At 40.5% G+C, this 24,990-nt stretch overlaps 1 protein-coding gene across 1 annotated transcript in view; it reads left to right on the top strand.

Moving 5' to 3' along the window:
- The first annotated feature begins 6,108 nt into the window (after positions 1-6,108).
- The window catches only part of STOX2 (storkhead box 2), an 82,364-nt gene continuing 63,482 nt past the window's right edge, over positions 6,109-24,990 (top strand). The window contains exon 1 of the mRNA XM_089525410.1: positions 6,109-6,440. Within this exon, the coding sequence (XP_089381536.1) occupies positions 6,275-6,440 (166 nt within the window). The 5' untranslated portion in view covers positions 6,109-6,274. The remainder of the gene's footprint in view (positions 6,441-24,990) is intronic.

Here is a 24,990-nt window from a genome sequence, read left to right as displayed (position 1 = left end):
TTGTTGTTAACTGCCCTCAGGTTGATCTTGACCCATGGCAACCCTGTGGATGAGACATCTCCAAGATTACCTGTCCTCTACTGCTCTGCTTAGTTCTTGCAAAGTCATATCTGTGACCTCCTTAACAGAGTCCATCCATCTAGCATGAGACCTTCCTCTCTTTCGAATTCCATCCACCTTTCCTAACATTATTGTTTTTTTCCAATGAGTCATCATGCCTCCTCATGATTTGTCTGGAAATATGGAAATAGGGAATACAATAGCTTGTATGATACTAACTCTTGTGCTCTGTTGTATATCTTTGCATTTTAGGATCTTTTCTAGTTCTTCCATTGCCTTTCTTAATCTTGTTCTGATTTCCTGGCCACAGTCTCTGTTCCTATCAATGTTTAATACCAGGTATGAGAATACTTTTATTATTTCTATTTCTTCACTGTCTAGGTTGAATTTATGTAGATTCTCTGTGGTCATTATTTTTATTTTCTTTATGTTCAACAGTAAGCCTCCCTTTGCACTTTCTTCCTTAATCTTCCTTAGTAGTTGTGAGGTTTTCTGCTAGTATTATGGTGTTGTCTGCATATCTTAGGAGATTTTCAGATGGGGGGAAAAGGCAGGAGTAAAAGGCATACTCCCAGCATAATTGCATGATCGCGCTGAATATTTTCAGACAACATCATGCTCATCCAGGACTTATCCGGTGAGGATCCAGGAATGCTCCACTAACAAACCATTCACAGGACTTCCCCATGAATGGTTTGTTGCTGGAGCATTCCTGGATCTTCACCGGATAAGTTCTGCATGACTGCAATGTGTCTGAAAATCTTCCGTGCGATCACACGATTATGCCAGGAGTATGCCTTTTACTCTCGGCTCCTCCCCCCCCCGTCTGAAAATCTCCTTAAACTGTTAATATTCCTTCTTCCTATTTTCACTCCTGCTTCTTCTATGTCCAAGCCTGCCTTGCCTACAATATGTTCTGCTTATAGGTTGAACAGGTAGGGTGATAAGATGCAACCTTGTCTGACTCCTTTGCCAATTGGGAACCATTCTGCTTCTCTGACTTCTGACAGTAGCCCTTGTCCTGAGTACAGATTCCTCTTCAGGACTATCACATGTGTTGGCACTTGCATATCTTTAAGTGTGTTCCATAGCCTTTCATGATCTATGCAATTGAAGGCTTTGCTATAGTCTATAAAGCACATGCTGATTTTCTTTTGGAATTCTCTCATGCACTCCATTAGCCATCGTATGTTTGCAGTGTGGTCCCTAGTACCTATTCCTTTCCTGACCCTTGCTTGGACCTCTGGGATTTCTCTCTCCATGTATGGTTGGAGTCTATGATGTAGAATTTTGAGAATGATTTTGCTTGTGTGGGAGATCAGTGCTATGGCCCTATATTAGCTGCAGTCTTTTGTGTCTCCTATTTTGTAGATGGGGAGGTATATTGATCATTTCCAATCTGTTGGCCATTGTTTTATTTTCCATATCTGTTGACATGTGTTAGTTAGCACTATTGTTATAAATGAAGATATCTGGGATTAATTGTGGCATGCAGAACAGCAGTGAAGAGATTAGTGTGTTGGCAAAGGCATGCGTGTATCTCAGTTTGATAAGTCAAGATGTGATCATTTGAACCAGGTCACTGTGTCTTATTATGAAACATACTTTGAATTTCTTTCTGCTTTAGAGACAGATGTGTTTATAGGATGACGTTCATAACTGACATAAATGGAGTTTTGCTTTATGAATTTTTGTTTCAGTTCATGATACATTTCTGGCTAAATATTTGCACTCTTTCTCATTGATTTTCATTGTACTATTTCTCATTAGTGCCAAATGCTTTTGCATTGGACAGCAGAATGGAGAAGTGGTTTATGAACTACTTTCATATTGATTGTCCTGAAAGATTTTGAGTAATAATGAAGGTAAAAGACCAAGCAATTTTCAGATGACAGCTCTGGAAAACAATGTATATGCAATTCTACATACGTTTGGGCAACTTTGAAGAGACAGATTTGTGACTTAACAAGGGGAAATAAATGACAGGAAATGTAAACAACAGGCAACCTGTTTCTCCGGTGTTCATATTGTCAAATGGAGTCCATATGGTCAACAAAGCCACTACTGCAGGGATAAAAAGTGGCAGGAGCCCTTCAATGGCTCTGTGACCCTTTGTGAAGACCAGCCAACCCAAGAATGAAAAGAAAAAAAACATTCCAGACTGATTAACTTTTGTTGTGTCATGATATCATTTCACTCATCAAATTAGATGCCACCATGCCACTAGCAGAAAATATCCTAGATTTGGAACACTTACTAAAGAAAGTAAAAGAAGAAAGTGCAAAGGCAGGTTTAATACTGAACAAAAAGAAAACAAAAATAAAGACAAAAGAGGAACTACGTACATAAAATCAAACTAGACGATGAGGAAATTGAAATAGTTAAAGAATTCCTTTACCTTGGATTTTGACCAGAATGGAGATTGCAGTCAAGAAATCAGAAGACTAGGAATGTGAAGGGCAGCTATGAAAGAACTAGAAAAGATCCTGAAGTGCAAAAATATTCAATTGAATCCTAAAGTTACGATAGTCCAAGCCATTGCATTCTCCATCACCATAACAATAGCAGCTTCATTTATACTGTACAGTGGAACCTCGCCATAGGCGGGCGCGCCATACGCGGCCTTGAGCATACGTGCTCAAGCCGCGGCGCGTGCACGGGGCGGAAGGGGCGGCACGTCCCATTCAGTTGAACGGGCGCGTGCGCCTGTTGCGCCCCGCACACCTCCGCGCCGCCGTGCACGAGCCCCATTGTTTACAATGGGGCTCGAGCATAGGCGGAAATCGCCATACGCGGCGGGATCCGGAACGGATCCCGCCGCGTATGGCGAGGTTCCACTGTATACTGCTTCATACTGCACTAAGCAGTCTCTAAGCAGTTTACAACCACCAACAAGTTGGGTATTAATTTTAGCAACCTTGGAAGGATGCTAGGCTGAGTCGACCCTGAGCCCCTGGGCGGGATTGAACTCACAACCTTGTGATTTGTGAGTGAGTGGCTGCACCACCAGGGCTTCTTAAATCACCATGTAAGAATGTGAGAGCTGGACAGTGAAGAAAGCAGACAAGAGGAAAATTAACTCTTTTGAGATGCGGTGCTGAAGAAGAGTGCTGAGGATACCATGGACAGCCCAAAAGAATAACAAGTAGGTTCTTGAGCAAATAAAGCCAGAAATGTTGGTTAGCACAATAAAGGTATTACTGTTTGGTGGATTTTTGATGTTATTGGGTTTGCCAGATGTCCAGCACGGATACCCCTGGATGAGTATATACAGTAATTGATATATTCTCTCTAGGAATGTCTAGTCTAGGTTCTCCAGCGTGACTCTGCTGGAAGTTGACCATACAGTCACACTAGAAGACTAGATTCCTAGAGAAAACACTTCTGTAGGCATTTGCACATCCTCCAGAGCAATTCTGTGGTCAGCATTCAACTGATGTTGACCATAGGGTTTCACTGGAGGACCTAGTGATTCTTAGAGGTGTTCTTAGACCTTAGATTCTTAAAGAGGTATTTGCTTTTTCCCCACTTTCACTGTGGTCATGTGTACCTAACCCCAGTGGATATGGAGGGCCAACTGTATGTTGTTGCAGCTCGTATATGCTCCATTTTATGAAACATCTCAAACAGAACTGGGCCTCTTCTCTCATTACCTGTCTGCCTGCATTAGCGATCTCTAATGATTCACTCCTGGGGCTAGAAACAACTATATCATGCCTTTGCTTTGCAAAAGAGATTGCAGGTCTTTCTCACACAGGGTGACCAGACATCCTCTTTTTTCCAGGACATGTCCTACATTTCAACCTTCTGTCCAGGAGGAATTCCAAAATGTTTTCCATTTTGAGCATGATGTAGAAGCATGCAGTTAGATTTATATGAGTGTTTTGAACTTTTTATTTGTTCATGTCCTGCACTTTTCATGAGTGGTCACCATTTTGCTGTACATTGTCCTTCTTTGCAGTGAGGACACTGGTCACCCTGTTCTCACAGCACAGAGAGAAGAGCCAAGAAGTTGTTGCTTTGAGGCAGTTCTTTTAATTTGTCCTGGAAGTTTTCTTCCAGCTGTGAAATTCACTGCATCCTGTCTTTTAGGAAACAAGAAAACCTCAAAGTCAGTTATTTATTGTTAGGATAAGCTAAGAAAGCGCCCGAGTGGTATAGTTGTTTGAGTGTTGGACTATGATTCTGGAGAGCAGAGTGTGAATCCTGGCTCAGCCATGTAAACCCAATGGGTGGGCAAATCACACTCTCTCAGCCCTAGGATGGCAATGGCAAACCTCCTGTGAAGAAACTTGCCAAGAAAACCCCAGGATAGGTTCGCATTGGGGTTGCTCTAAGTAACTGTGGGCAAATCACACTCTCTCAGCCTCAGGATGGCAATAGGTTCGCTTTAGGGTTGCCATATGTAACGGTGGGCAAATTATATGATAAGTTTGCTGTAGGGTCACCATAAGTAACTGTGGGCAGGTCATACTCTCTCAGCCTCAGGATGGCTTGGCAAACCCCCTCTGAAGGCACTTGCCAAGAAAATCCCATGATAAGTTCGCATTAGGGTCTCCATAAGTAACTGTGGGCAAGTCACACTCTCTCAGCCTCAGGATGGCTTGGCAAACCCCCTCTGAAGAAACATACCATACTCAGGTTCACTTTGGGGTCACTATAAGTCAGGAATAACTTGAAGGCAAACAACAACAAAGCAGGCGTGCTTTCAAAAGCAACAACAACAAAGACTTCTCTTTTTTTCTTCCTTTAATGAAAGAAGGAGAAAGTGGGGGAAAGAGAGAGAAAAAGTGGTCTGGAGTGGCCCTTTGGGGGAGGAGGAAGAAAACCCAAACTTGGTGTGCAAACACTCCCAGCCCAAATTGATTGATGGCTGTCTGGGGCACAACCCAAGCTTTCTTGGGTGAAAGCCCAAGGCTCTTTTGCATGAAAATGGGGGTCTGAGCTCCTATAGTAGTAACTGAAAAGGCAGCTCCTTGATTAGCATAAGAAGGCTGGGTAGGCTGCCTTGTTCCCTGCCTTCCAGGAGCTATTCTTCTTCCCTGCATTTGAGGCTGAGAGAAGAGCAGGAGGAGCAGCAGCAAGCAGAGAGAGTGAGAGAGAGAGAGAGAAAGGGAAAGGCAAGTGGAGCAGACGAAGGGGGAAGGAGATAAAAACACAACAACAACAAAACCCTAATATATTTTGGATTAAAACCTTGCAGCTTCTGCAAGAGGCGAGATGCAAGAATAACAACAACAATGCAATGGTGGGAAAAGGAGAGTAACCTTGCATTTGTGGAGGAAGGAGGAGGAGGAGGAGGAGGATAAGGAAAAGAAAGAAACCCTGCTGCTGCTGCTGCTGCTGCTGCTGCTGCAGGATCTGGGAAAGGAAGAGACGCCATGGCCATGATGGCCATCTGCATTGAGCTGCTTTTGGTGGGGCTTTGGTGTGTTGTTTTAAAGGCACAACATTATTGAGGTGCAAAGAAGAAGAAAGGGGAAGGGGTCTTCGCTGCTGCTGCTGCTGCAGCCATGATTGTTGTTGTGGTGTTTCCTCTCATCCTCATCATGGATGTTTTGCTCGGATTGTGATAGGCTGCAAAAGGAAGACAGAAAGGGGGGGAAAGGGGGGAAAGAAAATATGAAACCCCAGCTGCCAGCATTCTTTATTTCTCCCCACTGAGGATGGGATGCTCCTTGACTTGGCTTCTTGCGACCATATTTTGAGACACAACAACAAACCCCAAAAAGGGGGGGGGGGGGCTTGAAGCGTTGCCTCTTTCTTTTGGGGGGGACCCTTTTGTCTCCCGCCATTGTTGTTGTTGTTGTTGTTGTTAATACAGCCTCCACCAGCCATTATTATTTTATTATTATTATTACTATTATTTCATTATCATTTGTCCCCATTTGAGGCTCAATGCGTCGGCGACGAGGGACGTGGTGTGGAGCTGCCTCTGTGGGGGAAGAAGATGGAGCTGCTTTCGGGGTCGTCGTCGTGGGGCCTGAGGGGCGAAAGGGGCGCCCAGATGGGGCTTCTCCTCCTCCGTCTTCCTGGGGCGGCCTCCTCCTCCTCCTCCTCCTCCTCCTCTGAGGGGGAGAGAGGAGGGATGTGAGGCCTGGCCTGGGCTCCTACTGCTGGGGATGCTGCTGCTGCTGCTGCTTCTGGTGCTTCTGGTGCTGCTGGGCTAGGCCTCCCTGCCTGCCTGCCTCCTTGCCTCCCCGCCCGCCTCGACATGAAGAAGACCCGGAGCACCACTCTCAGGCGAGCCTGGCCCAGCTCCGACTTCTCCGACCGGGCTTCGGACCGCATGAGGTCCCGCAGCGAAAAGGACTACCGCCTCCACAAGCATTTCCCCCCGGCTTTCCTCTCCCAGGCCTCCCGGGGGTACATGACTTCAGGTCGGTGGAGGGGGCTGTCTGTGTATAGATCTGTCTGTTTACCTATCTACCTACCCACCCACCCACCTATCTGTTTATATACCTAGCCATTTACCCACCATCTCTTTACGTGTCTGTCTGTCTGTCAATCTATCTACCTACCTACCTACCAACTACCTATCTATTTACCTATCTCTCTATTTATTTACCTACCTCTCTATCTGTCTACCTACCTGTTTACCTGTCTGTTCATCTATCGTCTATCTATCTATCTATTCACCTATCAATCTATCATCTCTGTATCTCTATCTATCTATCTATCTATCTATCTACCTATCTATCATCTCTGTATCTATCTATTCATCTGTCTATCTATACATATACACATCTATCTGTGCCAGGGTTCATGTGGTTTGTCTCTGTCCTAAAAGGGATTTATTATTATTATTACTACTGTATACATCTGTGTGTAGCAGGGCCTTTGTTGGTTTGTCCCTGTCTTAAAAAGGATTCATTATTATTGTTATTACTACTACTACATACAGGTCTGTGGCAGGACTCATGTTGCTTTCTTTCTGAGTTAAAAGGTATTTATTATTATTATTATTATTATTATTATTATTATTTTATTATTATTATACACATCTCTGTGTAGCAGGGCCTATGTTGGTTTGTCCCTGTGTTAAAAAGGATTTGTTATTATTATGACACACACACACACACACACACCTGTTTGTCTCAGGGGCTCATGTTGGTTTGTCTGTGTTAAAAGGGATGTGTTATTATTATGATTCTTGTGACATAGACACACATACGTCTCTGGCAGGGCTCTCTTGTTATTATTACATAGAGACACATGTCTGTGGCAGAGTTCATGTCGGTTTGTCTCTGCCTTAAAAGAGATTTATTGTTGTTGCTGTTGTTGTTGTTACACAGACACATGTCTGTGGCAGGGCTCTCTGTCTTAAAAGGGATTTGTTATTATTATTACATAGTGACATGTATGTGGCAGAGCTCATGTTGGTTTGTCTCTGTCTTAAAAGGGATTTAGTATTATTATTGTTATTATTATTACATACACACATCTGGCGCGGCTCATGTTGGTTTGTCTCTGTCTTAAAAGGGATATTGTTATTACATATACACACCTCTGTCTGTGGCAGGGCTCATGTTAGTTTGTCTCTGTGTCAAAAGGGATTTATTATTATTACTATTGTTGGTGACCGATTAGCCTCGGTTGTAATGAATAATGCAGTTTCCTTTTTAAAAAAAGAAGCTCCCATCCACCATTTTGTACCTCAGGAAGAAGAACATTCACACAGCCCTGGCCTATCTATGTTAGTTCTGTTTTAATGTAACCCTTTCCTATGTTTTTAATTGTACTGATTTAATCTTGTAAGCTGCTCTGAGTCTCAGTTTTGGGAAAAGGGCGGGATATAAACATCATCATCAATATCATCATCATCTCAATATGGTGTTTGGAACCCCTTCCCCAGAAAATAAATGGGGATGGGAAAGAGAAAGAGAGATGTATATGATGGTCAGTCTTATCCTTTCAGCAAATCATTAATGGCTGGGAGTTGTGGTCACACAGATGTCCTCCCCATCTATACCTTTGGGCTCCTTGTGGCAAATAATGATTACCAAATCAGGTATTGTCTGGTAATCCTGCTAAATGCAATTAGCTTAATAGGCATTTCAGCCTTTCGTTTTCTAAACAAACAAATTGTGGCTGCCATTGTGGCCCTCTGAATGTAATCTTCGTGTTCCAGTTGGCTGATATTGTCTGGGAAAGTTGTTGTTGTTGGGTGGGTGGGGGATGAGCATAAATGTAAACATTTGTGTAAAGGGAGGACTGTGTTTAAAGCTGCCTCACACATACATTTCTTGTTTTTTAAAAAATTGTTTCAGAAAGAGCTCTTTAGAAATAATGGACACTGCACCAACATGTTTGTGCAAGCATGGCAGGCTAGGAGCACAAACAAAATGTAGCCACAAAGGGAGAAACCTTAACCTTCCAGTTAAGAACATGAAAGGGAGAAACATTAAACTTCCAATTAAGAATATGATGGAAGAAATGCCTTAGGTTTTTCCTCCCTAAAATGATGGCTGTTTATTTCATTCATCCTGTGGTGACAAGAGAGAAAGGAAGGAATACTCGAGTTACATGCTGACGGAAAGGACAACATCTCCTGGAAACCTCCTTTGTTGTTGAGTGCTTTGTTAGTGTGACAGTGAGACATAATATTTGATGACCATGATGTCAAATATATGATTAGCATCAAGGCATTTATAGGGGTGTGTGTGTGTGTGTGGCTGTGTAGCCCAGCTTAAAGAAATAATTATTACTTAGGCATAACTGCAAAGGATGTCAGTCCAGTCCTCTTTTTCCTCATCCCTTGTTTTGAGCCAAATCTGGTGGTGTTCAGTACCGTACCTATTTAACTTGCTGCCTTTCTGCCTTTGAATATCTATGTCTCTTTAGCCAGCATCAGATTTTAATGTCAGGAGAAACTCTTGTGGACATATATTTTATGGACAAATCAGTTTGATCAACATGTCATTTTATTTCCATGTAAGTTATGTAGGAAGGGAAGAGACAAATACAATTTATGCTTAAAGAACTTTAGAAAAAATCAGTTTTACCATTTGGAGTTGGGTTGCTGCAGTACACGCAAATCTGGCCTAGCTGTATACCCCTTGTGTCAGAGCTAGTGTTCATTAACACTTAATGCAGCCCCGCTTTCCCTTTTTTAAATCTAGGACATTTTAGATCATTTAGAATAATTGGATCAACAATGACTGTATCGTTAGGTTTGTGGCATTATATTTATTCAAAAAATATTTATTTTCAGTGTAAGAAGTGTATCAGAATCCCTTGTTTTGTCTTTAAATTATGTTTTTGGTAGTGCTAATTTTCAGTTTGTGTTTTTTTTCTACGTTTTATAGCAACTAATCTGAATTAAACATACCTTCTGTATCTGTAAAAGCAGACTGTTAATTAAAATATAATTGAGTATGAGTATTGAAGGTATGTTTGTGAAGGTATGTTCACATGATTGTAAGGTGTAAAGTATCAGGCCATTCAAAAAACTGAATATTAAATCTCTGAATATCCTGGAGGCAATGATATGCAGTATTATAGTGCAAGAAGGTGTGGGGTTTGTGTGGGGGAGCAGGTGACACATCCATTATGAGTAATACTCTGTAATTGTTAGGAGTATTCCACTAGTGGCAGTTCAAGCAAGTGATGTAAAGCAAATCTAGCATGTGATTTTGTAGCTGGAAAAGTAATTTTGGCCTCGTTGTGGGTTGACTTTTTTTTAATGAACTCTGTCCTTTGCCATTCCAAATATTGGTTTTGGGAGGAATGGGTACTGTATCTAAACACTTCAGCTATTTTAAAGGGAAACTCTCTTCCTGACAGGAAATCTATAGGAAGTCGTCTTGCATAAAAGTTGCAGTGACTGTGAATACAAATAGTGTCTTTGTCACCAAAAATGTTTTACAGGAGAGAGGGCCTTGAAACACATGGGCTTTTCAAAGGGCTGAATTCTGTTTGTCCATTCGTTTAGAGTGATCATTATTAGCATTGTTGTAGTCCCTTTTAAATAAGTGCTGTGTTGTTAAAGACATGGAGGAAAGTGTTACTTGTTTGAGTTTAATTGTTTGGGCCCAGGGATATTAAAGTATCTAGGCAAGCAAGTTAAAACCTATCCCACTGTAGCTCATTATCACAATTCTGGGTCTTTGAGATGGGGCAGCCCAAAAATGTTAATTTATTAAACAAGGTCTTATTCAAATACATGTTTATTTATTCATTTAATGACAGAATAAATATTGTAAATCCTTCTGAAAATGTTACTGAGTTTATCAAAATCTTGAGATACTTAATCTGAAAGGCTATATTGTTTTTGAAAAACAAAACAAAACAATGCCCTGATAATTAAGGCCGAAATTGTAGCAGCCTATTTTAATGTTGTATTTGTTATTTACAATAATCAATAATAACCTAATCCCAGTGTTTAATATTAATACTTTACTACCCTTCAGATTGGAGACTGGGCAGTAGAGGGTATTGAAAAAAATGATGTCTAGTCCATGGTGGAATTGATAAAGTAGTGAAATTTACACTGTGATAATGGATGTTAGAAACTTCTGCCTTTTGTCCATTGTTCATGATGAAAGTCAAAAAAGCCATAAGGTGTTACATCTTTCAAAGTTTTAAAAAATATTAATGTAAAGATATTTGCCCTTTGTAGTTAGAGAAAGGTTTTGAATAGGTTTATCCTAATAAATTTTGTTACTTGAAAATGGGAGAAACGGTAGATACTGTAATATTGATGAACTGATGCAAACTCATGGAAATTCAGTTGTGTGAAAACAGCAAAGCTGGTGGTCTGCTGCTTGCTTTTCTAGAGAGGAAGACATGGTTCAAAACATCCACTCATCTATTATGTATTTGCACTTAATCATGTGTGGGGAACCTATTACTTAAATTTAGTGGAAGACGTTGAGCTCTAGTTAAGAGAGCCTGTGAATGTGCTGTTAACATATACAAGACAGAATAATCACTGCAGGGATTTATTGAGGCAGTGTGTTCACATGTAGTAAGAAAATAACTTTGTCCTCTTTTACTATAAAGAAAAAAACCAAAATGTTCACAAGATGAGAAGTTAACTGAAAGATTTTTCTGCATTGTCTACTAACAGGAGGTTAACAAGTAACATCAGTTAAAACATATATCAGTTTAAAAGGAAAAATAAGATGTACAAACAAGAGGCAATGAGAATGTTCTCTGCCTCAAGCTCCTTGGAACCAGGATGGAATGAAAATACAGGTCGAGTCTCTTATTCAGAATACTTGGGCCCAGAAGTGTTTTGGATTTTGGATTTTGGATCCCCACCCCCACAGATTTTGTAATATTTGCATATTGTTGTTGTTGTGCCCCTTCCAGTTGTTTCCAGCTTATTGTAACCCTAAGGTGAACCTACCATGGGGTTTGCCTGGCAGGATTTGTCCAGTGGAAGTTTCTCATGGCCTTCCTCTGAGGCTGAGAGCATTTGACTTGTCTAATGTCACCTGGTGGGTTTCATGGTTGAGCAGGGAGTCAAACCCTGACCTCCAGAGTTGCAATCCGACACTCACACCACTGGTTCTCTATATTTGCATATACATAATATATATAATGCAATATCTTGAGAGATGGGACCCAAATCTAAACACGAAATTAATTTGTTTCCTATACACCTTATACACAAAGCCTGAAAGTAATTTTATACAATATTTTTAATCATTTTGTGCATGAAACAGAGTTTGTGTACACTGAATCATGAGAAAGCAAAGGTATCACTATTTCAGCAACCTACACTATTTCATGACTTAAATACATATTAATATTGTTTTCTGTGTATGTTGATGCTGACTTGTAAACAGTCTTGAAAGGATTTCAATTGTGAGACATGGTATGTAATTAATTGTAATAAATAAAACTTGATTAAGGCAAAAGGAAATGTTTGTACTTCTCCCCCCATGTAAGAACATGTGAATATGGGAGGAGGCTAGCGTTATTCATATTATATTAGTAAAATGCATTTACCAGTACTTAAAAGTAAGCTCCATTGGATATGAGTAAGAACTCAGTGTTAAGTCTTCATATGGCTCTATGTAGAGAGATCTCGTAGCACCGTTGAGACTAACTGAAAGAAAGAAGTTGGCAGCATGAGCTTTCAGAGGCCCGTTACATTTTGGCGCTTCTTATTTGCAGCGCAGAGGAGCCTCGCGGTTTGGACGCTGGGGCTCCTCCGCGCTGCAAATGGCGGCAGCGGCAGACCGCCCCTTCTGGGCGGTCTGTAACGTGCCATAGACTTCAGCCTACTTCCTCAGATGGAAAGCTCATACTGCCAACTTCTTTCTTTCAGGTGGTCTTAAAGGTGCTACAAGATCTCTGCATCAGAACTGCACAACTTGGCAGGAGGCAGGGGCAAAATTAAAATAGGCTAAACTACTTTGGGTAGCAAATAGGCTTTAATTAAATATTAATTAATTATTGTTGTTGTTATTAATTAATATTATTAACATTAATTCCATCCGCCACTGCCTCTGCCCCACCCCCCGCAGGAGAAAGCTGAGCAGCAGAGGAGCCTTGGCTGTCCTTCTCCTCGGGAGAAAGCCAAGCGATGGAGGATCCTTGAGGGAATTAGTGTTTGTCCTTCCTTCTCCTGGCCATCTCAGGAGAAAGCAGAACAGAGGAGGAACCTTGCAGAGGTAGCATTTACCTGTCCTCCTCTTCCTCCACCTCACCCTCCTCAGGAGGAGGCCAAGCAGTGGAGGAGCCTTGAAGTCATTGTACAGCCTTGTGGGCCGCCCAAAATCCTTTAGAGGGCTGCATGCGGCCGTATGTTGGTCAGGCCTGCTCTGTATACTGATTCTACTGACTAACACGTCTATATCTTTGAATTCTCCATATGACTGAGTTGTAGTTTTGCTTTAATTCAACAACTATCCCTTAACTGCTGCTCTGTTAGCAGAGGTATATCCAATCCATGTCTTAATACCCCAAAGGAATCCAAGGGGCCCCCTGTTTTCCTCCCCATTCTACCTCAGGAATTTTACCAATAGTACCGCAGAGAACTTTCCTCTATTTTTCTGGTCCTTTTTAACCTCACAAATTTAGCTTTAACCCTCTCCTCCCCCCCCCCCCCCGGTTTCCCCCTTCCTCAACAGTCTTGGCAACAGTGAGCTCTTTCGATAATTATTTACTTGTGAGTTATCACAGGACCCCTTTTTGCTTCTAGGATGTCCCCTCCCTCAGAATGTTGGCTTGAAACCACCCACTGGCACCTGGACAACAATTTTTAAAATGCAGTCAAGCTGAAGTTTCTACCACAAAAACAGAATTCTGAAGTATTTACTATGACATCCTGGTGGATTATGCCTCATTTTTTGTTTCTAGGAAGCCCTCCACTTCTGTTTTGAAATTTTGAATTGCATCTGACTGCTGGAACTTGGACAGCAACCAAAAATACCCAGATTTTGAAACGCCCAACATTATTTCCCCAATGGTTTTATGGAAGACTACCCTCCTTTTTTTTTGCTTTTCTTTCCTTGGAAACCTCCCATTTGAAATGTAAATTTTAAACTTGAAACTAGCCACTATAAGTTGGAGAAAATTCAAAAACAAGTTGTCAAATTCTGATTCATTATGGCTGCCACAGACAGATATACATTTACTTTCATAGACTAGAAAGGTGGCGGGCGATACTTGCAATGCTACAGTGGCAAGACAACTTGTTATTAAATATGCAGAAATGTCTGTTAAATGACTTTAGCCCCAGTTTAAGTCAAAGCTGAAAGACCAGTGGCAAGATCTGTAAGAATGCCACACCAAACAATAAACTTCTTGAGCTAAAAACAATGTAGTGATTGCTGCCAAAACACATCGCTGAAGAAGTGAAGGAATGAAGTTGTCTTGGCTTTGTTTGAGACTGGGTTCAGGGTTCTTACTACTCAGAATCTGTTGAGTTTGGAAGGCCCTTTTGGACACATGCCTTGTAGTATTTCACTGTCTGTTAAATACATCTTGCTGGAGTGTCCACAGTTTTAAGTGTGTAACAGCCCTTTCCATGACTTAGTTTCAGATTACAGATTTAAGCAATTGTAGCTTCTCAGTTTCACTGAGGCTTCTTATTGCATTTGCCCAAACCGAGATAAATACCATCAGAACAGAGCGTGATGATGTGTGTGGGGCGGGGGAGTCTAAGGTATGTGGTCTATTCCCATTTTTAGGCCTCACACAGTTAGGCAGGCGCCTAGAAAGTACAATTGTTGATCTCCAATAATATGTCAGTTTCCTGGATTTATTGGCTTGCAGTCTTTTTTTTAAAAGATTGCTTCAGTTATTGGAAACAACTCTGATAAAATAATTATCCTGTATTTTCAACAACTTGATTATATTTGCCTTACTAGTCCAATTTCACCTCCAGTATTCTGTGTGCAGCCAATAATCAGCACATATTACCTCAAGGTAGTTTTAACAAATGGAGATCTGAGTTCCTTCTACAACCAGGTTCTTTTCAGATAGCATATGAATTTGCGATTAAGCCTGACTTAAATAATGCAATAGCCACAGTGTTGAAGGTTTCTTACGGATAGCCAATTGATAGATGGGGGAGCATTACTATTCCCTATTAATTCAGTTTATGGCATAATCTAGGAACAGTGTGCCCAAGGAAAGAGAGCTCAAATTGAAATAAAGTATCCTGAGTCTAATGCATAATCTTCTTTGGTTTTATACAGTTCATAGGTGAATGATATATCCTTTTCTATGTGCATGTTATTAATATTGAATTTAAAGAATAATTGTAGCACAAGGGACATCTCCCCTCCCTTGATGTGTATACTTGAGTCCTATTAATGTTAATTACTAGTTACGTGTGAATACTGAGTATATTAGGAGATTAATATTAGTTACAGCCAAAGAAGAATATTAATGTGGTTTTAACATCCCAAGGAAACTTGCTTTCAGGAACATTTCTCCCAGAGAATAGTTATTTTCTTAATGGCAACATTTTGAAACTGCTTATTGAGAAGAAGTTCTGTAGGAAGTTTTAAAGAAAGTATGTTAAGTTGTAAAATGGGGAAACAATGCTAGCATAAAATCTAGTTTATTAAAACATTATCAGGACGAAACAAGAAATAAAGCGGGGAATAGAGAAATAATAAGTGCAAGGCATCAATCTTCAGTCTTCTTTCTGAAATCTGTTGATTTTCTATTTGCTAAAAAGTGAAAAGTTTAATGATTTGCCCTGACGTACTGTATATACTCATATATAAAAAACCTGTGTCGACGTATCCATGGGTCAATTTAGGTACTGTACTTTAATAAAAGGAACCAACCACTGGTGAAAGGCAAAATCATAATGTGTCCTGAATGCACTGACCCTCCTACTCTCTCATCCATCCAGCCTTTAGTATGAGCACAAACAGTTATGCCTGCTGGGATTTTGTAATTCCTTTGGCACTTTTTGCCTTTGCTTAATCCCTGACATCATTTGTTACAGGCCCAAGTTTTACCCTTGATTTACCCACGGGTCATATCAAAATCCAAAATTTTGGTCCCAAACCTGCCTTCGACTTACACATGAGGTTGAACTTGCAGTTGAGTAATTCTCTTTTTCGTTTGGGTAATGTTCATGATCATTTTTACATTAATGCTGCTATCATAGTTTTTTTAGGGGAAACATTTTACATTAATGCTTAAGTCTTTGCTCACTGGGGGAGATGTTTTGGTTAATTTTTCCAGATGAGACTTGTTGACTAGAGGACAACTGGTACATAATTCATTATTTACTCTATCCATGTGTTTATTTTGTTTAGTGGAGATGAAAAATTCTTTCAGGTTTTCTTTCCAGAGTACATTCCACAATTTTACATTTTATTTTGCATATTTTCAGGACACTCACATATCTGTATTTATAGCTAGATATGTATCTCCACTAGGAGCCAATGTGTTGTACTGGTTTGAGCTTTGGACTAGGACTCTGGTAAATAAGGTTCATATCCCTACTTGGTCATGGAAACTGACCTGGGCAAGTCATATTCTCTCAACCTCAGAGAAAGGGAAAGGCAAACCTCTCTGAACAAATCTTGCCAAGCGGTCACCATAATTTGGAAATGGCTCTAAAGGCACACAGCAGCAGCAGCAGCAACAATCTTCATTCTGTGAATTTCTAAGTTAAAAAGTGCAGTTTCATTCTTTTTCTTCATATCTTTTTGTGGTTTGGTTGTTTATAGCCATTGAATACAGAGACCCCAAATACATTTTGTTTAGCAATTTTATCTGGGGCATTTTGCTGTATTTATTGTGATATTGCCGTGTCTCAAACTTTTAACTTCAAATCATATAATTAGCTCTCATCCTTAACACAGAGTATAGCAAAAGCTTTCCCACTATCCTTAATTGTATATATTTATAACAGTTGGATAATAATATATTTCTTTCTTAACTAGGTTACACAGATTCCAAAAGAACTATTTGTTCATTCTTTAATTTTGACTGTTTGCTTCCCCCCCCCCCTTCATTCAGCCAATTTTATTCAGTTGTATTTCCAAGTTTTGCATTGAAAAAGCAACAGGGTTGTCTGTTGATATGGAAATTTCTGTTACCAAAACATGATGTAGTTTTGTAGGAAAGCACTATTGGCAATTAGTTAAGGACAAAAGTTGCCAGCCCCTAACATGTGTGAGCAAAACCAAGTTGAAGATTTTACACTACATGACTGAGGGCATAGACTAAGGGACTCTACAGACTGCCCCAAAGGAGTGACTCTGCACCGCCCTTTTCAGCGCTGGATCGGGGCTACACCAACCGCACACTGCAGTCCCGATCTGGTACTTTGTTGGTGCTAAAAAGAACGGCAAAATGCCACTCCTTTTAGCACCGGCAAAAAGGCACTCTTGCCATGGCGGCTTTTTGGAGCTTCTTTGGCATAGCATGTCTAAATACTGCACCAAAGGACCGCTGTGATGTCCCCTGCCATGCGATTGGGCTCGTGGTGTGGTGTTGGGGCATGTGGCGTGCGGATGCCACGTCCCCACTCTGCCCCAAGGCCGGCACTAAACACCTGGTCTATTTAGCCCCTAAGTTTACAAAAGCTTATGCTGCAACCTCTTTTGATCCTTTTGCATACCGATATTCCAGACTAACACAGCTATGTTTCTGAATACAATTGAGTTTGGGTATTTAGGTCATACAGTTTGAGAGCATCAGTAATAATAAATAAAATAATAAAAATTTTATTTCTATACCACCCTTCTATATAATCAGGGCGGTGTACAACATTATAAAACATTCATACAAATGACATGAGTATACAATTAAAATTAAAATACAACAATACAACAAGAATTAAAACAATCTAACCAGCTTTGCCACTGCTGGCATGGGGGGGAAGAGCTAATTGGGGCATGTGTCAGGGAATGCTGACCTAAACAGGAAAGTTTTAAGCCTCTTTTTAAACTGGGCCAGGGAGGTGGCCGAGCGGAGCTCAATGGGCAGAGAATTCCAGAGGGTCGGGGCTGAGATGGTAAAGGCTCTCCTAGACGTAGAGGCTAGCCTGGCCCCTGGGACCCTCAATAACTGCTGCCCAGATGTTCTGAGAGAGCAGGGCGGATTGTATGGGGAGAGGCGGTCCTCAAGGTATCCTGGGCCCAAGCCATTTAGGGCTTTATAGGTAATAACCAGCACCCTGTATTGCGCCCGGAAGCGAATAGGCAGCCACTGCAGATCTTTGAGCACTGGTGTTATGTGGCTGGCTCTGGATATGCCAGTAACCAGCCTGGCTGCCATATTTTGCACTAATTGTAGCTTCCGGGTATGGTTCAAGGGCTGCCCCATGTAGAGCGCATTGCAGAAGTCCAAACGAGAGGTTACCAGAGCGTGTGCTACCGTTTCAAGGTGCCTCCGGTCCAGGAAGGGACGCAGCTGGCGAATCAGCCGAAGCTGATGACAGGTGCTCCTGACCGTCGCGTCCACCTGAGCTGTAAGGTGGAGAGACGAGTCAAGGAGCACCCCCAGGCTGCGTACCGAGTCCTTCACGGGAAGCGTGATCCCGTTCAGGACAGGTGGAACCACCGCCATCCCTGGGCTGGGGGAACCTATCACGAGTACCTCTGTTTTCTCTGGATTCAGACTGAGTAGGTTTTCCCTCATCCAGCCCATTACCGACTCCAGACAGGCCATGAGAGGAGAGATGCCATCCTCAGTCCTCAGCATCACATATCTAATGGATGGATGGGACAGGTATGACCTGCCAGATATGGTCGAAATGTAACTGCCATGAGTCCTACCCAGTATGTACCATGGTGAGAAATGTTGAGAGCTAAAGTCCAGCAACATCTGCATAGTTAAACTTTGACTGCACCTGACCTAGTAGTTCACATATACAGGCTGATTCAAAAAGATGGGTGCGAAACCGAGTAAGAACAGCTTTACTTTTGTACCATTCTTTTTGAATCACCCTGTACAGCCATACTTTTGAGGAAATAAGATCCTTGACGTTGCTGTGTGAATACACCCAATGGTTTTTCATGGCCATACTGGGATTTGAACCCTGGTCTCCTCCGAGTTGTAGTCCAAATTCAAACAATTACACTGGCTCTGTGAACACTACACAGATTATTTCTACTAGCAGAGATTCTACTAGATTGTACTTCCCTGATATTCTGGGGTGGGAAGTAGCAACTTTATTTAGGTTGTCACTGATGGTGTTTGAGCTCCTTTATGTGCTCTAGCTGTGAACTGTTTCAGTTTTTGGTTTAGTAACAACCTCAGGAGAAGATAACAATATGGGATAGATATGAATTGGGTGTTTGGACACCTAAGGTTTTTTTATGCAAAAGATAATTTTGTAGTTCTGTAATTAGTCAGGAACTACAAATACTCTAGATATAAAGTCAGGCATTACAGATATTCTGCCTTTAAAAAGCTGTCTGTTTCAAAAGCACTGCAAAAAGTTTATTAAATGCTATAACCAACTATTAAAGTCAAAGACTGTTGCTTATTTTCAGGCTGAGGTAAAAGTAGAAATGCAATTTTAGAACTGGGTTACCCAATCCATTTCAGATGAGGTTTACATTAAAATATAAAGTGCATGTGTGTATCTTTACCTCACACTATTGTGAATTTTATTCACCAGATTCCTAAATACCATTCCTGCTCCCTTTATGTCACTTGTGGGCCAAAAAAGTTTATTTTATGATCAGCTTCCCAACGCACATTCTTGGTGTTAGACTTTGATTTTTTTAAATACACATATTTTCTTGTATTGTCTGATTTTTGTTTTGTTTTGAATGTAGTGATAGGGATGGTGATTGAAAGGCACATGTGTCAGATGCTTACACATGCATAGTCTGCATCAGAAATAATTCAAGGGAACTTAATCCAAGCTCTGCATTAATTACAAAATGCATTGTGCCCTGTCTGCAGCCCTCCCAGATTGAGACCCTTTCACCCTACACAGTTTAGTGCACTTATTCCACTTTAGCTGCCATGGCTCCATCCTTAGGATTCCTTCACTTTGTAGTTTTTGTTTTTGTGTGCCTTGAAGTAATTTCTGCTTTATGGAGATCCTAAGGCCAGTTTAAAAGGGGTATTTAGAAATCTCAGTCCAAAAGGTTTAATGCCTCACCAAACTATAAACCTGTGGATTCCAGAAGATGCCAGTTTAAGTGGAATCAAAATGCCATAATTGCATAGTGTGAAGGGGTCCATGGATTTGGCATTGCAAAGCATTTATTGGCAGCCACCGCAGTAGAATGGACACAAGACCCTTAGACCAGTGGTCAACTCCCAGAAGCTCCTGCCAACTTAGCCAACAGACAGGAATTCTGGGAGCTGTAGTCCAAAATACCTGGAGGACCAAGGTTTGGGAACCACTGACCTAGACATTGCTGGAAGCAAGCAGAGTAACATGGGTAGTGTTATTTCCCCATTTCCTATACTAGATTAGCAGGTGCCACCCACATGTATTGGGTTGTAGACCATGTTGATTAGGGAAGATAGGAATTACCGTATTATCTAACACATCTGGAGGGCAACAGATTGAGAAAGACAAATCCAAACAGTATTCCAGTGGGATACTTTTCAGTCATGAATTTTGTTCTAATATTGTCCTGTCAGATGACTGATTTCCCTGAATGTTTCAAATGATATTTGTTGTTGTTTGTTGTTCTTTAATCAGCAATAGTCTATAAGAAAATCTGACTTTTGGAGGGACATTTTATGACCCTATCTATTCTGGTTTTTCAGATCCATGAAGAGTATTTTTGAAACACTGATAAGGGAACCAGTATCTGTTGGTATGTGTGCCAAATCAGTGAATTTGATCTTATTTAACAAAGTTGAATGTTGTACTGGTAAAATCTAAAATGATTTTGAATGGCTATAGTTTGTCTAAAATTATTAGCCAGCCCTAATGGGTTTGCTGTTGTTGTGTACCTTCAAGTTGTTTCCAACTTTTCACAGGGTTTTATGGAGCTGAGAGTGTGACTTTTCCAGGGTCACCCAGTGGGTTCCAATGGCTGAGTGGGGAATTCAAGCCTGGTCCCCTGAGTCATACATAGTTCAGTGCCCAAACCACTACATCATACTGGCTTCCTAGATAGGTAGCTATGATTAAAGAGAGCATGGAGACATCATGTGAAAAGGGGGAAGTCCATTCACTTAGAATCTAAGGCTAAGCTTTAGGTGACAGCAAAGTTAGTGCCGCATTAGTTATGAAAATATGCAAAGCTGAAGGCAGGGCAGGAACCCAGACATCTTATATGCTTTTATCAATTCTTTTATTGAGGTGTGACTGATTCTAATACTGGAAATAGTTTTGTTTTGTTTTAATGTTCTCTTTTTGTATGTTTTTAATTGTATTATTCTTTTAAATTGTGAGCCATTTTGAGTCCCAATTTTTGGGGGAAATTGGGATATAAATTAATATAATAAATAAATAAATTCTTTTTGTTGTGCAAAATCATGGATATTTCACTTGTGGTTCCTTTTTATAACTTTGAGGCTTAGGTCCCAGTCATAGTTTTTAATAAAGTTCTCAAAAATATCTTACTGTTGAAGAATGTTTTATAATTTATGAAATTATTAACCACTGCCACCATAATAAACCCTCTGCACCTTGCTGAAACTCAGTTGCTTGGTTCCTATGGCATAAAGATAGAATTGACATCACTATTAGGGAAAATTTTATAACATGCATGAGATTTAAGATGTTTATTAAGGGAAATTTTTACCTAAGGGAATAAAATTAATTAATAGTTTGAGATTGACTACACGTAGCTTCAATATGATTGGTTAGAGTTTCCAATCTGTAAGAGAGAATTTTCTAGCTAACCCTCAATAACTTTATTCTTCAGACCATATTTCTGTAATCTTCACCCCAGTCGGTTCCTCATAATTAGTAACAGACGCAGTACAGCACTCTTATTTCCAATTTACCAAACTGCTTCTGGATCCTAGGATATTTTAAGTGTTGCTGAACTTCTCTCTGGTCTGTTTTCTCCTTGAAATCCTTTGGTGCTGGATCTTCTGGTTTTACCACCATGTAGTACAGCTTCCTACTCTCCTCTTCCCCTACTATGATCTTCAGGGGCCCTTTCACATTATAGCACTGTATTTCTGTGGGGTTTTGTCATGGCACTTAAAAGTGGAATCATAGTGCTATAGTATAATTTATTTATTTATTTATTTATTTATTCATTCATTCATTCCCTGCCCTAAAGGCTATCATAGCGGCTTATAATTATCATTTTTAATTAGACGGTTCCCTGCCCTCAGGCTTACAATCTAATAATGTCAACCCTCTGTATTCATGGATTTTTTAGCCATGGAGTCAAGCATCCACAACTTGAAAATGTTCAAAAAATATATATAAATTCCAAAAAGCAAACTTTGATTTTGCCATTTTATATAAGGGATGCCATTTTATTATGTCATTGTATTTAATGGGACTTGAGCATCCACAGACTTTGGTACTCACAGCAGATCCTGGAACAAAACCCCAGCAGATATTAAGGGACCACTGTAGTGTGAAAGCGCCTCAACAGGTTTTTTTCAGATTCCAAGGATTGTTCCTGTCTCAGCTCTGGCCTCTTTAGCCACCAATGGACAACCAGCCATCTCTAGACAACTTCTCTAGCTTGTTAAAATAATGCTCTGATCCTCTGTAAGTTAAACTTCTTTATGGATATTCTGACTTGCAATCAGATTTGTTGAACTCTAATGTAATTTGAACTTTAATCTCTGTCTTGCACCTGTACAAGTGGTTGGGTTTATACCATAGGAACTTACTCATTGTCAGTTTGAAGCCTTCATTGTTTAGTAGCTGTAATCAGCACAGACATAGCTAAAGACCAATGCACAGCAATAAAGCCATGTTATATGTAACCTACATGGTTATACTATAATTTTCACTTACATTTTTAGGGAAATGCACACACTCACAACCCACCAAAAAATACAGTGTGTTTGGGGGGGGGGGGTTAAATATTTAATGTTAATGATTTAAGTTTGAAGTATTAGTGCTGTTTTCATAGAATCATAGAGCTGGAATAAACCACAAGAGCCAGCAAGTCCAACCCCCTGCCATGCACAAACATAGAATCAGAGCATCCCTGACAGATGGCCATACGGCCTCTATTTAAAAGCTTCTAAGGAAGGAGACTCCATCACGCTCGTTCCACTTTCGAACAGCTCTTACTGTCAGGAAGTTTTTCCTAATGTTGAATCCATTGCTCTGGGTCCTATTTTCTGTAATCTGAATCTATTGCTCCAGGTCCTATTCTCTGGAGCCGCAGAAAATGTGCTTGCTGCAACCGCAATATGGTATTCCTACAAATATTTACATAGGGCTATCATATCACTTCTTTAACCATCTTTTCTCCAGGCTAAACATACCCAGATTCCCAAGTCTCCCCTCATATGGCATGGTTTCTGACCCTTCACCAGTTTGGTCATCCTTCTCTGGACACGCTCCAGTTTGTCAACATCCTTTTTTAATTGTGCCCAGAACTGGATATGCTATTCCAGGTGAGACCTGACCAAAGCAGAATAGAGTGGGACTATTACTTCCCTTGATCTAGACACTATACTTCTAATGATACAGTCTAGAATTACATTGGCTTTTTTAGCTGCCTCATCACACTGTGGATTCCATTCAACTTGTGGTCTACTAGGATTCCTAAATCCGTTTACTTGTCTTGTTAAGCCAAGTGCTCACCATTCTATACCTATGCACTTTATTTTTTTTCTACCTAAGTGCAGTACCTTACATTTCTCCCTCTTGAAATTCATTTTGTTGGTTTTGGCCCAGCTTTCTAATCTATTCAGGTCATTTTGAATTTTATTGAATTTTATTGTTGTGTGGCTCTGTGTGTGTGTGTGTAGTTGTTTTGTTATTGTTGTTATATTTATTTCCCACTTTTCCCCACCCTTGGATTCAAAGCTTATAAAAACAGAAACATCTAAGAATTTTACATCATACCGAAGATAAAAATATAAACTATTGGTAAAATTAAAAGCAAACCATAAAAATGGAGAGCAACCAATTTAAGCAACATAACATATTAAAGGCATAACCCCCCAAAATAAGGCCTGCCAAAGCAAAAGGTTCTTCACCTGCTTACAAAAAGATTGCAAAGAAGGTGCCAGTTTAAGCTCTGTAGGAAGGGAGTTTAAGAATCTGATAGTAACCTGAGAAAGGAGACATAAGGGATTGCAGTAACCACTTTACCATTGACTGCGAGCCAGCACAACTCTGGATTAATGCATGCATTAAACTCCTATGCAAGGAAAGTGATGCTCAAAATTTTACAACAAGACTTTTGCCATATATGGAGCAAGAAATGCCAGATATCCAAGCTGGGTCCAGAAAGGAGAAGATATTGGGGGACATATTGTACACATCCATTGAATAGTAGAATGGACCCATAAATTTCAGAAGAAAATCAGCTTGTGTTTTATAGGTTATAACATACCCTTTGGTTGTTTAGAACATAAAAACAGTTGCTCACTCTTAAAGAAATGAGTGTATCATGACATTTGATTATCCTGATGCAATATTTGACTAACCTGTAGTCAGGACAAGAGGTCACCATCAGGATAGAATATGGAAAAGCAGAATGGCTTTTAGTTGGCAAGAAGGTTAAGGAAGGCTGCATTTTATCACCCAACTTAACTTGTACATTGAGTGTGTGATATGTAAAGCTGGATTAGAGAGAGGAGAGCTTGTAATATGTTGCTAGCAAGGCAGTTAGAAATGCAAATGTTGTCCTAGTGTATGACAGTTAAGTCAGTCAACAATCTGATGGGAAAGGTTTCCTGTAAATAGATTCTCTTCTTAAATAAGCAGCAGTCTTATTTTCTTCATGAATAGAAGCTACAAGTGATTTCTTTTCCAAACCATAAACTTTTAAAGTGGCTAGCATGTGGTTAGCTATTGCCTGAAAGCACCCCACCCATGAACATGGGCTGGGGGACAGAAAAGCAGAGCCATCAGCCACAATACATATAAATGTTAGAGATATATAGTGTACTCCACATTGTGCACCAGTATTTTGACATACCAGACTTAGGGCCTGAACAGACAGGCCAAATATAAGCTGCTTCGGGCCACTTTGGAGGTATGCTGTTTAAATGACACATGCATTTTAAGAAGCCCGAAGCCGCACCAAAGCTGTGCTCCAGTCCTTAGGACTGGAGTGTGGCTTTGGTGTGGCTTCCAACCTCTTAGGATGCATGTTTCAGTTAAACAGCACACTTCCAAAGTGGCCCGAAGCAGCTTTATTTTGGCCCGTCTGTTTGAGCCTTTAAACCTAGGCATTGACTACATTAGACCAAATAAAATGTCCTCTGCCCTTTCTTCCAGTGAGCTGTCCAAATGACACAGAGCCCAATCCCTGGTACTGGTGCAGAATGTCTGGACAATGTCTGGTCAGTTCAGCACGAAACCCATCATTTATCCCCTTAAAATAGTTTAAGAAAAATCACCTTTTGCTCCAGATCTTCCCA

Source organism: Sceloporus occidentalis, unplaced genomic scaffold (genome assembly GCF_023333645.1).
Source record: "Sceloporus occidentalis isolate IW3139 unplaced genomic scaffold, rSceOcc1.0.p SCAF_5, whole genome shotgun sequence".
In the NCBI taxonomy this organism is placed as follows: domain Eukaryota; kingdom Metazoa; phylum Chordata; class Lepidosauria; order Squamata; family Phrynosomatidae; genus Sceloporus; species Sceloporus occidentalis.
The sequence above is the reverse complement of the archived record's forward strand: the minus strand, read 5'-3'. Positions and strand labels throughout refer to the sequence as shown.